Source organism: Rhea pennata, chromosome 1 (assembly GCF_028389875.1).
Source record: "Rhea pennata isolate bPtePen1 chromosome 1, bPtePen1.pri, whole genome shotgun sequence".
NCBI classification, from domain to species: domain Eukaryota; kingdom Metazoa; phylum Chordata; class Aves; order Rheiformes; family Rheidae; genus Rhea; species Rhea pennata.
In genome coordinates, this window is record NC_084663.1 from 59,445,044 (window position 1) to 59,461,051 (window position 16,008).

Consider the following 16,008-nt stretch of genomic DNA (forward strand, 5'->3'; position numbering starts at 1 on the left):
CAAGCAGAGGCTCAGAGGAAACATATGACACATTTGGCATTATTTATTGAGTGGTGTTTTTTCTTCTTTTAGCGATGCAAAGCTGTGGGTTTTTTCTTTTTGTAAGGTTAATGCCTCTCTTCAAATAAAATCTTGTTTATACACTTTCAGAAAGGTGTGCTTATTTGGGGGTTTTGTTTGTTTTCAAGCAAAGGAAAAATGCATTGTCAAAATGCGGCTAGCGCAGACACTCCAGTTAAGCTTCTCTTCCTACCGCAACAATCTTAAATACTTCCTGCCAAACATGGTGACTGTCGGTGGGTAGACTGTTTCCCCATCAATCCCGCAGCCGAGCAGGTCCAGGTCAAAACTGGTCCTTATCCACAAGGCAAGAGGCAGGGAGGCCAGAGGCAGTGCTCCCCTTCCTGCCCCCACCCAGTGGGTACCGGCCCCCTCGCCTTGGGCTGGGAAAGAGCTCGGCTCTGCGTCCCCGCCGAGCTCGAGGGGCTCCGGGCTCTGCCCCACTGCATCTTGTCTCTCCTTCAGCTTTGGCTGCTGCCTGAGCTGAGGGAGCGACGGGGTGTCCGTGCCCTCGGAGGGGAGAGAGGGGAGCGGAACGCAGCCCCTGCCAAACGAGGGGCTGCCTCTGAGGCCTCAAGGCACAGGCAGCCGTGTTGACCTGAAAAACTGTTTTCACTGCACAGCTAAAGCCGCGCGCGCGGCCGTTCCACAGCCCCGCCAGGTCGCGGCGCCGGCAGCGCGGGGCGGAGCCGCCGCTGCTTCCCCCGCCCCCGGAGCCCAGCGAAGGAGGTTTGATCCTCAGCGGCTTCTGTCCGCTACTTCCGCTCCGGAGGCGGCTTGGCCCTCGGCGGCCCCCGTCGGCGCGGCTTGGTTCGCTTCGCTTCCCCCACCCCCGCCTTGGCCGGGTGCTGGCGGCAGGAGCGCCTCGACACGGGGCCGGCGTCGCCATGAGCCGCAGCTACAACGATGAGCTGCAGTACCTGGACAAGCTCGACAAGAACTGCTGGCGGATCAAGAAGGGCTTCGTGCCCAACATGCATGTGCGTGCGTGCGTGGCGGGGTGGGGGCGGGCTGAACAGGGGCCCGCGGTGGGGGGTGCGCGGTGCCCGGGCTGACGGGCCGGCTGTCCCCGCTGTGCCCGCAGGTGGAAGGCGTCTTCTACGTGAACGACCCGCTGGAGAAGCTGATGTTCGAGGAGCTGCGCAACGCCTGCCGCGGCGGAGGTGCGTGCGGCGGCGGCGGGAAGCGGGCCCGGGCCCTCCGCCCCGGGCGGAGGAGGGGGCGGCCGGGGGAGAACTCTCCCACTTAACGGAATTGCGGGCTGTGGGTAGCGTTGGTTGGTGTTCTTGGCCCCCCCTTTTTTTTTTGAACCCGGCTAGCAATTTGCCAGTATTTGGAGCCAGCTGTTTAGAAAATGCTTCGCTGGCTTTGGTGATCCCTGTGGTAAATCAGCAGTCTTTTATGTAATCCTTCAACTTTTTTTCTTTCTTTCTTTCTTTTCTTTTTTTTTTTTTTTTTTTTTTTTTCAGGTGCAGGTGGTTTTTTGCCTGCTATGAAACAGATTGGGAATGTGGCTGCATTACCTGGCATTGTTCATGTGAGTAGGTGCTCTAAAAGAAATACTGTTTTTCTGTTCTTGTTTGCCAGTGATTATTGCCTTCCATGTAGGAATCGTCTTGTGACGTAAACTGTACAGAAAGGAGCTTTGGTCCGTACTCTGCGTTAGGAACCTGTCTCTGAGTAAGAAGTGTTTGCAAGACCAGCTTGCAAAATTAATTTGGCAGAAGTGGAAGTATTTATTTACTTCATCAACTGCTGTTTGATATTTAGGCTTTTGAGCTTTGCTTTATGCTGTTTATTTTGCTTGAGCCATCCTTTTTCCACAGCTCATACAGTCTATGCTGTTCTTAAGTTGTCTCTGCTAACCTGGAAGGTATGGAGGAGTGAGGAGAGGAAAAGCGGTGGGGTTGTGGGGGGGAGGGGACCAGTTTCTTTGTTTATTTGGTCCTGATGTTATTAACTCTATGCTTATATATGTCTTGAGATGTTTTTTTTCTACCTTTAAACAATTTCAAGTGCTTCAAATTAATTGGCAAATCAGAGCAAATGAGATCTAAAGAAAAGAAGGAAGAAAAATGATATTCTGTTGTGTATTTCCCTAGCTTTCAAAGCTTGTCATTCTTCAATTTCTCCACTGTGTTCATCTCTTCCTGGTGTTAACAGGAGCTCTTTATTCAGTTGTGATATACTCATGTTTGCAGCATGTGATGGTAGGAGTATAATGCTGATTTCCTCCTAAGCTCTCAATCATTAGAAGTTTTTTGAAAACAGATCTGCATCCTGGGTACATTGTAGAAAATTTAGCCTAGAAATTCTCCTTGGGCAGGAGAAATGTTTAAAGGCAGCTAAGATTCCATTTGGCCCTCTGTCTGTTGGAATATGTAATGATTTAATATTGACAAAGACTGTAAAGTATGTATATCCTCAAGAGGTTTCTCGATAAGGCTGTTTGGTCTTGAGGAGATGCCACTCTTCCACTTCTCTTATTTATATGCGGTAGAGATTAAATTAGATTCTTCTCCTATCAAGTTTAATTTGAACCATTAATGTGTCTGAGGTAAACTATCAGGGAAACTTGCTGTGCGTTTGAGTTCTCATTTCTTAATTCTGTCACCCTTCTTGTGAAATACAGGCTTTCCCGTTATTTACGGGTAAAAGCTCAGTGGCAGTTTTCTTTTCCTTGAAAGAGCTTGCCCAGGATACAGTTATGGTAAAGCCCACTGAAAAGTAAGTGTAGTACTAGGGTTATTGATTTTGTTAGAACATACTCTGTGCTTGGTATGTATATTCTAGATTGAGGCAGAGTATATGTTAAATGCTTGCTTTAGCTTGGTAGCTTTCTATTTTTTGTCCTTGCTTTTAATCTGATTTTGTCTGCACTATGACTCTGATATTGATAGTGAGTCTTCCTGTGTATTCAGCGTTCCATTCCTTTGCCCCATGCATTTTCGAAATGAAACATCATAGTAGACTTGATCACTTTTCAAGAAGCTCTAAATACACTGTGGAAGTAGTCTTTTTCATATTTAATATTATTTGTAGAATAAAAATTTTGAGCAAAATTTCAGAATTTCTTGCTGCAGTAAAAGGCTGCATGTCATGCTGTTTTAAAATATTTAAAAATAAATATTAAATACAATATTTAAAAATATTTAAAAATATTTTATTATAATGATCAACCAAAAAGGAGATAAGAGAGAATAACTTTAACCTGTTAAAGTTGGTGTTTTGGCTGGTAGTTCATAGGAACAATGTTGTGATAATCTCATTTTCAGTCTTCATTCTGTTTCGAACCAAGAGATTTCTTTGGGATTATGAGGGGAGGCAGAATCAGTGCAGAATTCAGTGCATAATCCTCTGAAAAATATTCTTTTGTTTTAATACTCAATTAAACAGGTAACACATATCTGAAAAGTTCAAATTTCTGACAGTATTCTGAGTTTTTTTTAAGAGCTTGTGGTGTATTAATATCAGTCTGCCAGGCTACATGTATTTTGTGTAGGCGCATGCACTTACTTTCTTTAATGTAGTAATATGAAAAGGATCAGTAAAAATAATTCTTTTACAAAATAAAATGACTTGACTCCTATCTGCTACATGACTTTTTCTTGCCTACAGGGTGCAATCTTCGGTCAGTGCTCAGTTACACAGCTAAAATGGGAAAATGCTGACATGATCTTATTCCATAACATTCAGCTGCTCTTGTTACATTTGCACTGTTTAAACATTGTAGGTATCTCTAGATAAACTTGATAAAGACAACTTTGTCTTCACTATTACGACTCTGCATCACACTACCCATAAGCTGCTACCTATGTACGTTTTAAATGCAAGAATTCTGAATTCAAAGAAAAAGCTAAGCTGAAATTCACTTTGACATTAAGTTTCCTACATTTTAGATATTTGACCTCCTGTTAAGGTTTCTTGAAATCTGGTCAATGGAGCTAAGGACAGGGCTCAGCTGACTTCACTAGGTGTTTACTTTAGAGAGAATAGAACTTTTCTCTGGTTCCTTTGATTATGTCTCCTTTAATGAGTTTGGATACTTATCTGTGACAGCCACCATCACAAGGTCGAGCATAACTAAAATGAATCTCTCTGCAGTACCGAGTTTCATAAGACTTTAAAATGTGCTTTGTCCTCTTCCAGAGATCAATAGGTCTTCCGGATGTCCATTCAGGCTATGGGTTTGCCATTGGCAATATGGCTGCCTTCGATATGAATGATCCTGAAGCAGTGGTGTCACCAGGTAAGGCTACTTCAGGACTGACTTAATCTGCACTGAGAAATGTCTGTGGTGACTTAAATATTTTCTTGGGATGCTAGGAATTTACAGTACAGAGCCAAAAAAAAGATACAGAAGCATTAAGATTCTTGCACCCAGAACCTTATTCTTTATGGAGCCACTAGTTGCACTGAAAAACCTAAACACTGCGGACAGGGTTGCCCTTGTTATTCTAGCTTGGGCTTGTGATGTCCTCAGTCATGAATAGATGGCACAAAGCAGTGAACTTGGGTTTGGCTAGGCGGATAAAGAATTGGTTCTTTTCTTCAACATTTGAAAACCTCTGTTTAGAATATTTCTACACTTTATTAAAAATGTTACCTTAATATTTCTTTCTTTTTAACAAACACTTCAGTTTTTCATTACTGGTGTCTGGAGAGGCTTTTGTAGTTGTGGCTGATAGCCATGTTTCAGGTTTCTGTAGGCAGTTCCAGTGTTCCTACATAATTCAAACCCAAGGTCTTCTTAGTCTGGTATCCCCTCTCTGATGCTGGTTAGTATCAGATGGTGTAATTGATCTTCTATGCTAGGCCATGTGCAGTCACTCTTCCTTTTAATACTAAGAATTGGCCTAACTACTAAACAATGAAGTTTAATATCCCTAGTAAGTATTTATTGCTGGTTTTAACTAGTTATTATTTAGTCCTTTCTGAATTTTTACTGGAATAACTTTCAGGGACTTGATTCAGAGACTTGATTTAGGAACTTCTTATTTGAGGTAGCTATGCTCGAATTTCCATCACAAATCACTTTCCTTAAGCAGGGAAACAGGAAATGCCTATTTACTTTCTGTAAACTATTTACTCTATAGATGTGTCTTTTCTTTTGTCTTTGTTTTTTTGTCTTCTTGCTGGAGCAACTTTTAACATGAAAGCTCTGAATTGTACAGCTGTGTTTGTAGAGCATTTGCTGGAGAAACTGAAAAATAAGATTTTTAAGAGATCCAGGTTTACTTTTTCTGCAGGACTGCATTTTTGGCTATCCTGGAATCTGAGGGCTTCATATAGCCTTATTAATGTTAAGCTTAGTGTAGTTGTTCTGCATAATTTCCAGTATTGTGTCAGACAGAAGGTATCAGATCCCAGCATTCAGTACACACTCCCTGTCAGGAAGCTTACCGATTGAAGATCAATGCAGTAAATGCTTGCCATCAGCATACACTCTTTATTAACATTGTGACTTTTTCTACACTTTTAGGCGGTGTCGGGTTTGACATCAACTGTGGTGTCCGCTTACTACGTACAAATTTGGATGAAAGTGATGTACAGCCTGTAAAGGAGCAGCTTGCCCAAGCTATGTTTGACCATATTCCTGTTGGTGTTGGTTCCAAGGGTGTCATCCCCATGAATGCCAAGTAAGAGAATGACTTCATGTCAGCTGAGGGGATATCTCTGGTGTTTATTTTCGTGAAAGATTCATCAATGGGAGACTTCAAGAAAGAGAAACAAATTCTAAACCTTTTCCCATTCTGTCCACATGCATGTTTCACTAGGGGAACTGGCATAATTGTTACAGCATGAAGTCAATGTTTCCTTCCTTCACTTAAAACCCTAAAATAACTAAGGTTTCTTGAAAGGTTCACACTTTCCCTTAAACTTCCTTAAATATAGAGCTATTTTTGGAAAGGGGTGAGAGAGAGAGAAAGCAGGGTATCCCCCACAGAACAAAGGAAAAAGTAATAATCTATTCAGTGCTTTTTCCATCTTAATGTCTTTGTAGATGTTACATGAAGTGGCAGGAAGCCACACCTTTTTATTAGAGGAGTTGGGGGCCCATCATAAAATTGGAACGGTTCAGGTTCAGGCCCCTGGTTAAAGAATGGCTAACTCTCAAGATAGGCCCAACTGCAAAGTTAGATAAGACTGCTCAGGGCCAAATCCGATTGACTTTTGAATATATCCAAGGATAATGCTTATGTGGGTGTTTGATAATTGCAGAGATTTGGAAGAGGCTCTAGAAATGGGTGTAGACTGGTCTCTCCGGGAAGGCTATGCCTGGGCAGAGGATAAGGAGCACTGTGAGGAGTATGGAAGAATGCTGCAGGCTGATCCCAACAAAGTTTCCTCAAGAGCAAAGAAAAGAGGCCTCCCTCAGGTAACGTTATGTTTCAGGAGGATTGTGAGTGCTCACAAGGTTCATATGTACAAGATAGCAGGTAGTTCTCTAATACTGTATCTTATCTTGAAACTGTCTAGCCTTACTGGAAAAAGGAGAGGTGAAATGATGATGTGGTTCTGAGCAAGTCTTTACAGAACTGGAACAGAGTATATGGATATACCCAAGGTCCCTGAGGCCATCAGTTTTTCATCAGCTAACACTTGGTACTAGAATTCATATTTGCTGGCATTTCCCCATCCAAATAACGTTTTGTAAAGAAACAGTAAAATTTTCTATAACTTTTCTCCTTCTTAACTGGCTGAGCAAACAGCAGAGCAAGTAAGGATTTTAGATTGAATGTGACTTAAGTCAGAACTTTAGAATGTGTTTTGAGGATTGGATTCCAATTCTGTAAATCGTATCTTTTTGCTCAGGCTGTAACACTTCTGAGATAGCTGTACTAACACTACTGTTGCTGTTTTTTTATGTGACTTCTTGAGGTTTATGAATTATGATGCTGCAAGCGATTTACAGCATTTTAACCTGAAAATAATCTTACATCCTCAATTTTCACATTCTCCTTGCAAATAAGTAATTGTCTTTTATGCAACTGAAAAAAATGAGACTTGGAAATGAAATACCTTGCTTTAATCTGCTGGTAAGTTTTAAAACTTAATTAACAGGATGTTGTAACTTCTTCCTGGAGTTCTAAGCAAATATAAGACTATATCTGTCTGCCTTGCCTATACAAATTGAAGGTGGTTTCTCAATACTCTGTTCCTCCTTTCAGTGACGTGCAAGTTACAAAAAAGTAATATCACAGTCTGTAGATACTGGTCCTTTAGATTAATGACAGTCTTGTTCCAACAATAAAAATAGTTAGAAATCTGATCAAAGGGGACCATGGTGATGCTACTATTTTCTATTTCCTTTCAGTTTATATGTTCCCCACCACCATCCCTGGAAAAGCTTTTCTAAAACTAAAGACCTTGCTGTAGTGTTTTGCCCTAGGTCATATTTCTGTGGCTTTCCCATGTACTCCTAGAGGCTGGCTAACTGACGCTCATCAATATGTTGTGTTTGCCAGCTGGGAACTCTGGGAGCAGGAAACCATTATGCTGAGATCCAGGTTGTGGATGACATTTACAACGAATATGCTGCCAGGAAAATGGGCATTGACCACAAGGGGCAGGTGTGTGTGATGATCCACAGTGGCAGCAGAGGTTTGGGTCACCAAGTTGCAACAGGTATGATCTGACTCATGTAGGTACTTGGAGTGAGGCAAACTCTTCAGTGAAGTGTTTTCATTGACAATAAACTCCAGCACTGAATAGTGTTTCATACAGTGTATTTGCTGGATCTGAGTTGCTTTGACAGGGATTGACTTGAGTTTTGCTTGCTTTTGGGTGTATTTTAAAGCTTCTTATTGCAAAGTTTAAAATCAATATATCACTTGTTTCTGGTCTTGCAGAGTATTGATCTGGCATTCATCCACATGATGACAGGACAAGAGATGACAGACTCATATTGGGACGCAGGAAATTCCATTTAGATGAAGGAGTTCTTATTTATTTGTTCCTGATTTTTAGCCATGAGGATGGTCAAATGTTAGGTTGCTTAGGCATATTGTAGAATATGCATCTGTGGAGATGCTCAAAATATGACTGAACAAATCCCTGAGCAACCTGATCTATTTAGAGATGCTTCGAGCAGGGGTGGGGGGTTGGACCTGGTAACTTCTAGAAGTCCCTTCCAAGCTAAATTATTCTAACATCAAGAGAGGATGGAGGTTTTCACTAAACGTTCTATGTCAGGGGCTCTCTTTATCTATACTTGCATAGGATGGTAAGGCCTAATCTCTGTTATAACAAAGGTAGGCATTCCTGCAGCAGAAAAGGAAAAAGGTCTGTAAATTCTTAGGTCACAAGAAGGTATTAAATCTGCATTTCTTGTTCTAAGACCCAGATGAAGTGTTCAGTTTGTTAGAGCATATCACTAAGGTGAACTGCTTTTGCTGAAGCAGAGAATTCCCAAAAGTACACCCAAACTCCTTAACTTTTCTCTCTAAAAATAATCTTGAGGTGTCTTATTTGTGAACAGCTGATGTGATTCTGCCACATACTTACAGCTTCCTCTTAAATGCAAAAGTAAGTTTGAACATCAGCCTGATGAGTTCAGCTTTAAATAATAGAAATTCATGTTTCATTGCATAGACAGAAACAGTATTAAGAAGTGACTTCTACTTAATATGTTTATTTCCTAGATGCATTGGTGGCTATGGAAAAAGCTATGAAACGAGACAAAATCATAGTGAATGATCGCCAGCTGGCATGTGCCAGAATTGCCTCTGCAGAAGGACAGGATTACCTTAAGGGAATGGCAGCTGCTGGGAACTATGCATGGGTCAACCGCTCTTCTATGACTTTCTTAACAAGACAGGTAGGAGCAGAGTTCTCTGTAAATATTCTGGTGCTTGTAGAGATGTTCTGCTTTATCCTAGACACATGAAAAACTCAGTAGTTGTAGTATTCAATATAATTTTTGCTTCTGTGCTTTTTATGCTGTTTACTGGACAGACTTACAGAAAGCTTCAGTCATTGTAATCAGTCTAGAACCTCTTAACATCACTGAATTGCACTTTCAGAAGCCACTAAGGCATTTTCAGAAATACTGCCTCAAACTAGAAGAGGATACAATAAAATTGTTTCCACACTGCTGAACCCATCTTTTCAGAGTTGTAAAAATTCATGAAGTTGATACCTGATTAAATTCCAGCATTACAACTGTCAATGGGCAGATAAATGGCTTAGTGCAGCCCAGTTCCAAGATCCTCAGCAGTGCTGCATTCACTTCCATCATGGCTGAATCTCCTTGAGGATTCTTATTTGTAATATCAAGTGTTCAGGTTACTGGTTTATCAGTAAGAAATACTTTCAAGATATTTTTTTTCTTTGTATTCCTAAAAGTATTAGAAATCTTCCTCATTTACACAGCATATATTCTTATATTTTAAGTCCCTGTTTGCTCTCTCTTTAGGCCTTTGCTAAAGTCTTCAACACAACCCCAGATGACCTTGATATGCATGTCATCTATGATGTATCTCACAACATTGCCAAAGTTGAGCAACATGTAGTAGATGGAAAAGAGCGGACACTGCTGGTGCACAGGAAGGGATCAACTAGGGCCTTCCCTCCTCACCATCCACTTATTGCTGTTGATTATCAAGTAAGTTTAACTGTTGAAGAAAGATCAGAAAAGGCTTTTGGATGAATGGGCACTTTTAGGATTGCTAACAGATCTAAATGCTGTGTGTTCCTGTTTAATTGCATCTTATTAGCGTTCCAATGCTATGTTCTGCTTATCTGTGTATTAAGTCTTTGGGACACAGGACTCCCTCTTCCTACACATACAGAACAGCTGGAAGATTGCAAACAAAGGAGTGTTTCATAACTAGAGCAGGCTGCAGTGATTTGTCATGTCTCTGTTGGCCACAAGTCTTTTCCTATGCTGGCATGCATCCTTCAGTGTGGCTAGTTCTCCAGAATCCTTGATACTGGATACCTAAGACAAGTAGGAATACTCTGAGGATATGTGAGCCTGACCTCCTTTTTGTGGAGATGGAGTTCCCCTCAGGTATTTATTAAGAAAGAGTTTTATTGGCTGCTTGTTTAGTTAAGGCTATTTTGCATCCACAGCTGACTGGACAGCCTGTTCTGATTGGTGGGACTATGGGTACCTGTAGCTACGTTCTTACTGGCACAGAGCAAGGCATGACTGAGACCTTCGGAACTACTTGTCATGGAGCTGTAAGTTAAATCATTTCAGGAAGGGGTTGGGTTGGGATTGATATCCAAAGAACAGGTTTGTTCAAGGGTCATCTGGTGCGAGGTTCATCTGTTGGTAATGGAAGTAAAGTAGCCTTACCACAGTAGTCCTAGCCCAGGAGAAATGTAGGCTGGAAGTCTGTCTCTTACTGATTAGTTTTGACTACTCCTGCATAAAATTATGGGATGCTTCCTTATATAAAGCAAAGATTAAGATGGAGATCTGGAGGATGAGCTGCTATTACCAAATTCTGATATTTGAGTTTACAAGAAGGACTGAATGTCCTGAGGCTCTATATTTAAAAAAAAAAAAAAAAAAAAAAAAAAAAAAAAAAAAAAAAAGTCAGAAGAAAATGTTGTCTCCCCTCTTATTTACAGCCTGAGACAAGGATGTTTGAGGAAGAGAAATAGATAGCAAATGCTCCAGTAAAACTCTGGACTGTGAATATTGTCTGACAAGTGATTTGGATAAAAAGAAACTAGCACACTAGTATGTTAGGACTGTGGAACTTTCCAAGTCATCATACCAGATGTGCAATTATGCAGGAGACCATCACCTAAAGTCTAAATTCATATCCCGTTTTGTGGCTTAAAACTATTTGTGTTTGTGCCTCAAACCATTCTGCATTTGCTTTGAATGTAAATTGACTTTGTGAGCATGTGCTGAGTGTAGCAATAGGTGATGAACTTCACCCAAGAATATTCTAGGGGTTCTGTCCCAGGAATCTACCTCCTTGTCAGCATATACAGTCACTTTACATTAGTGGTTGTTCTGATATATGCTCTTTCATTTCACTCAAGACAGTTGAGAACATGGCTTAGCTTCTAGCATGTATCTGTTAGGTTTTGTTTTTGTTTTCCTTTAACACTAAAGAGTTCTGATTTTTCCCTATGGCTACAAAAAGCAGAACTAACTTAAGACTATTGTCCAGGGTCGTGCACTGTCTCGAGCCAAATCTCGACGTAACTTGGATTTTCAGGATGTATTGGACAAACTGGCTGACATGGGCATTGCCATCCGTGTTGCTTCTCCCAAACTGGTTATGGAAGAAGTAAGTTTTAAAGCTTTATCTGAGAGGGGAAACAGAGTCTTGCACCTTGGCTGGATGATTCAGACTTGATTCTTGGCAGTGTTGAGATCACTAGTATGCTAAATGTACAGCTTCTGTGATTCTTTAAAGAGCTGTCCTGTTTTCTGGGAATTAATATCATGTTTTCCCTGTCCCCAAAATCCTGCTGAAAAAAAAAATGCGTGTTTGACAGGTTTGGGAGGGGATGTTGTGGTGTTGGTGGTTTTGCTTGGTTGGGTTTTCTTGGTTATCTAGGGATAACTTACTCTCCATACTGGGAAGACTTCGTGAAAGAGCATCACAAAAACTGTTAGGTTTTGTGGATTCAGTTCCTTCTTATGTTCAGTTCCTTCAGTTCCCAGCTTTAAACTCACTGTACACTGTAGCCGTCCCATAACTTATTAGCAGTGTATGAGAGATCGCTCTCTTAAGACAAATTCCTGTATTTCCTCAAGGAGAAAACTTTGAATGACTAGGAAACCATGAATATTGTGACTCCTAGTTCTTCTGTAGTAAAATCATAGAATGTCGTCTTTGTTCACAGCCTCACTCATGGAAGCCAGCTAATCATTTATAACTATGCTCTTACGGGTTTTAGTGTTGTACGAACATGTTCACTGTGTTAAAATCTCTATTCAAGAAAAGCTTCCTTGTCAGGATGCTTGAGGCAGAAGCTCCAAAGTCCAAGCCCTATTCCAGTCACAAACAGACTGTGAAGATCTTTAAGGCTGTCTCCTGTAAGGAGATATTTGGAGTGACTTCCTGCCAGATACTAAGGCCTGTGTTATCTCCTGCTGGTGGCTGGATTATCTGAAGATACCAGAAAAACTAAGCCAAAATATCAGCATTTTGTGGAGTATCATGGAACCTTGCTTTTAAAGCCAAGCATCTGACAGACCTCTTAGCTATGTAAAATTGCTGAGATTCTCAGTTTTCTTCCCCTTACTTCTAGACCCTCAGTTAATATGTAGTTCTACTTTTACACAGAAAAGAAAGGATATCAAAAGCTTACATTCTATTGCTCTCAGTTGTTTATAGTTCTGTTTCTCTTTTTTCCTTTTTCCTTCTTTCTCCTTTTCCTCCTTTCCAGGCACCAGAGTCTTACAAGAATGTGACAGATGTGGTAAACACCTGCCATGCAGCTGGCATCAGCAAGAAAGCCATTAAATTGAGACCTATTGCTGTTATTAAAGGCTAGGAACTGACAAGGCAGCAGAAACCTACTGATATCTCCAAGCCTTCCACAAAACTGACTAGAATCATCATCTTCCCACACCTCTTGGACTCTGTAGGATGGTCAGATATCACATCCCTGTTCTGGAAGTACAGGCAATTGAGGATGTCCCTATCTTTAACCACTCCTAGACATAATTAATATCCCCCCTGCTTCCACCTCCTTTTTTATATGATGCTCTTATGAGGAAAGAGAAAAAAAAAAGAAAAAAGAAAAAAGAAAAGAAAAAGAAAAAGAAAATCTGGTTTTGTATATGGTACAAACTGTGCCTGATGATTCCAGTGGTGGCACTTCAGGCTGCTCGAGTTATCACTAATTGCTATGCTGCAAGACCACCTCCTTCAGCAAAGAGGGCATATGAACCAGATCTGCTGCCTCCACACCTGAGGGTCTGGTACTCTTTCTGCATATAGAAGTACTCTGGAAGGTAGGGTATAGCCCATTTGGGCAGGGAGAGGTTGCTCTTTTTGTAGAGGGTTCAATGTGTGGTCTACATTGTTGCATGTATTGTGGTAACTGAGTAAGAAATACCAACTTGGGAGTGGTCTCCCAGTTGAAAACAACTAGCTAGGCTTGAGGCACAGTCCTCTCCTCTTCCCCCACCATCTCTGCTTTATCACATCACCTGCTGTACTGACTCAGTACAGGAAGGTGTTCCACAAAGTCTTGTGGAAATGCAAGTAGGATTGAATATGTTGTTTTGAAAGGTTTTGTTTGCCCTGTTAAAAGTTGTGACTTAACAACTGATAGAGGTGGGCTAATCCAACGTTTTGCAAAGACCTAAGCATGTAAAATTTGGATCAGAGAATATTGCTGCATCCTGCAGCTCTCTGATTTGAGTCCAGTAGCAAGGTCAGGCCCAATATGGTTTGACTGTTCTCAGTCAATTATTTTTTTTCACATTCACTAGCTAAGGCTGGAGGGGGGGGGCTGACCATCAAAATTGGAATATGTGGAGGACTTACAAATAAAATGGGAAGATAAACATTGTAGTGTGTCTGTGTCATGGTTATTATGTTGCCAAAATGTCTGTTGTCCTGTTAAGTATGTGTACTGGCTTGGAATCCACCCTTGTGGTCTGGTGACTGCTGGTTCCACCTAGCTCGGTAGGGGATGGAGCTTGACTGTAAGCCTGTGTATGGACACAAGAGGGCGAATGGAGGAAAATAAAACCTGAAAGCAAGAGTGCAACCCGGCTAGGACTCTCATGTGGAAGGATGCAGATACTGATGGATGGGCTAGACAGTCAATCGCATTTTTGGGGGGAACATCCTTTCAGGTCTAGAATCTTAGCAAAAACCTTTTGATCTCAGGATGCATAATGGCATTTTGTGGTCATAATCACTTTATTGGTTTCCTAAGTCTAAAATTTGCATTGTTATAGGTTCAGAAGCAGTACATGCTGTAATAGGGATTGCTGTGACCACTAGTAGATACTAGTGACTACTAGTAGACTGTGACTTTAAAGAGACTGTGTCTTGCTTCTGCTGTCTTAGTAGAATTGCTCCAGATCAGCATCTCTAAGGTCGGAGTCAGACTTGCTGAATTTCATCAAAAATCATGCACATTTTTAAATGGAACCAGTGACTGAAAAACAAAATGTTCTTCTCAGTCTTATGCAGGATTTTTAGTTTCATTCAACATTTTCTGTCTATAAATATTATGGATTCTCTGATGTGAAATGCAGGGGAACTCTTAAAACACTTGTATTTTTTTTAAAAAAAAGTAGTATTTCTCAAACAGTTACCATTTCAACTTTTACCTATTGCTGCTGTTATGACAACAGTAGACAAATTTCAGTTTCTTGAAATAATCAGAAATCCTCTGTCTCACATAGGTGCTCTCATATGTATTCATTAGGTCTCTTCTGAACATTAACTGTTATGCATTAGCATTCATGAATGCAGTAAGTGCTGACAATTTTCATTTACTGTTACCAAATCAGTACTAGTTTGAGGTGTGTTTTGTGTGGTACAGAAGTAGGTGCTGGTTTCCTAACCCTCCTTGTCCCTCCCAAAAGTAAGAGTAAAACATGTAAGATGTTTCTTAGTTCTGTTATCAGCTGTACAAATTCTGACTTAAAACAAAACATAGGATTTAAACTGGGATGGTGTTCCAGTTTCAGTTTGTCCGTGTTTTCCAAATAGGGCTCTGCAATGGCTCTTTTCTTCAGCTATATCTTCTTTTTTTAAAAAAAAGTAATTGGGATAAATAATGTAGATGAGGGAGGAAGCATTAAAATTCATATGCTGAAATACAGGTGAATCTGACTTTGGTGTTGCTGAGATATTTCTACAGTGTGGTTATTGAGCTATCTCTGTTCCCGTCTCAAAAATATCTGTTAAAATATGATACGCTTTCCTTCCTTCCTCCAAAAACTAAAAAAGCTCTGATGGATAATTGGAGGAGGTTTTTAATTTCTTCTGAAGTTTTTTGTTTTTTTTTTTTCCTATAGGAATCCATAGGTTGGTAGATTTGGGATTATGCCACGTCTTTGGAGCTGTTGAACACATCTGTCCAACAGCAGATACTCATATATTTCCTGCCTACCTGTAGTTGATTTAGTTATTTTCTTCATGACAGCCTGCAGCAGAAGGTTTGCTGACCTCAGGAACTGCACTATGTGTCTGTGTTATACCTGTCTTTAGAAAGTGCAATAAAATTGGTCCTTGGATGCAGAGTTCTGCTTTCAGTGAGAACAAATAGCTCACTGAGTTTGTTACTTGGTGTTAGAGAACTACGTGGTTAAACTTAACAAGTGCTCTCGTTAAAACAAAGTTATTTCTGCCTCTAGGAAGCAGAAGTGATCATCTCTGATTATTGCTTCAGTGGCAGCTTCCTTCTATCTGCTCATAGGGCTTGCTGCAGGGACTAGTGCTGGGCAACTACAGCAGGCATGGACGAGCACTTCCTCACGTGCCAGGAGCTAACTGTTCATGGTGTGCTCAGGAGACTTGTGTGGGTGCTCTTTCTGTCACCCTTAGTGTAGCATTAAATAGCTAACAGGAAAAGTACATCGGGTTTTTGTCTGGTGGCAAGTGATTGAAAATGAATCCTCTTAAGTGCAGCTGCTGGGGGCTGCTATTTGCCCTTGTGCAGTGCGAAGGTGTGGGCCAGGCCCTTGGCCATGGGAGTGTTCCCCCAGGGAAGGCAGTTCCCCTTTTTTGCCCTGAAAATGGAGGGGGGGCTGGTGAGCTGTTTGCCCTCATGGACAACAGAGCTGAGATGTAGTTGATGGCCCTGATCTTTTGATTCAGATCAACTCATCTGCTTCAGGCCTCCTTGACTTCTTAACTCATCCTCCCTAACTCATCCTCCCTCAAGGAAAGCCGATAGTTAACTGGACCCTGGAAGGTGCATGCTTGCAGTGTGTCTGCTGTGCTGTATTTGCACTGTATCATGCTCCCCACTGCTTAGGAGCCCAGCGTCTAATGTGTG

The 16,008-nt window shown here is 41.2% G+C and overlaps 1 protein-coding gene across 1 annotated transcript; it reads left to right on the plus strand.

The window, feature by feature from the left end:
- The first annotated feature begins 829 nt into the window (after positions 1 to 829).
- RTCB (RNA 2',3'-cyclic phosphate and 5'-OH ligase) lies at positions 830 to 13,559 on the plus strand. Its single transcript, XM_062569433.1, has 12 exons — positions 830 to 1,040; positions 1,145 to 1,223; positions 1,530 to 1,597; positions 4,210 to 4,309; positions 5,543 to 5,699; positions 6,283 to 6,439; positions 7,530 to 7,689; positions 8,706 to 8,881; positions 9,479 to 9,667; positions 10,138 to 10,248; positions 11,199 to 11,318; positions 12,427 to 13,559. The coding sequence occupies exons 1-12, from the start codon at positions 948 to 950 to the stop codon at positions 12,532 to 12,534; spliced, it is 1,518 nt and encodes a 505-aa protein (XP_062425417.1). The 5' UTR covers positions 830 to 947; the 3' UTR covers positions 12,535 to 13,559.
- The last annotated feature ends 2,449 nt before the right edge of the window (positions 13,560 to 16,008 follow it).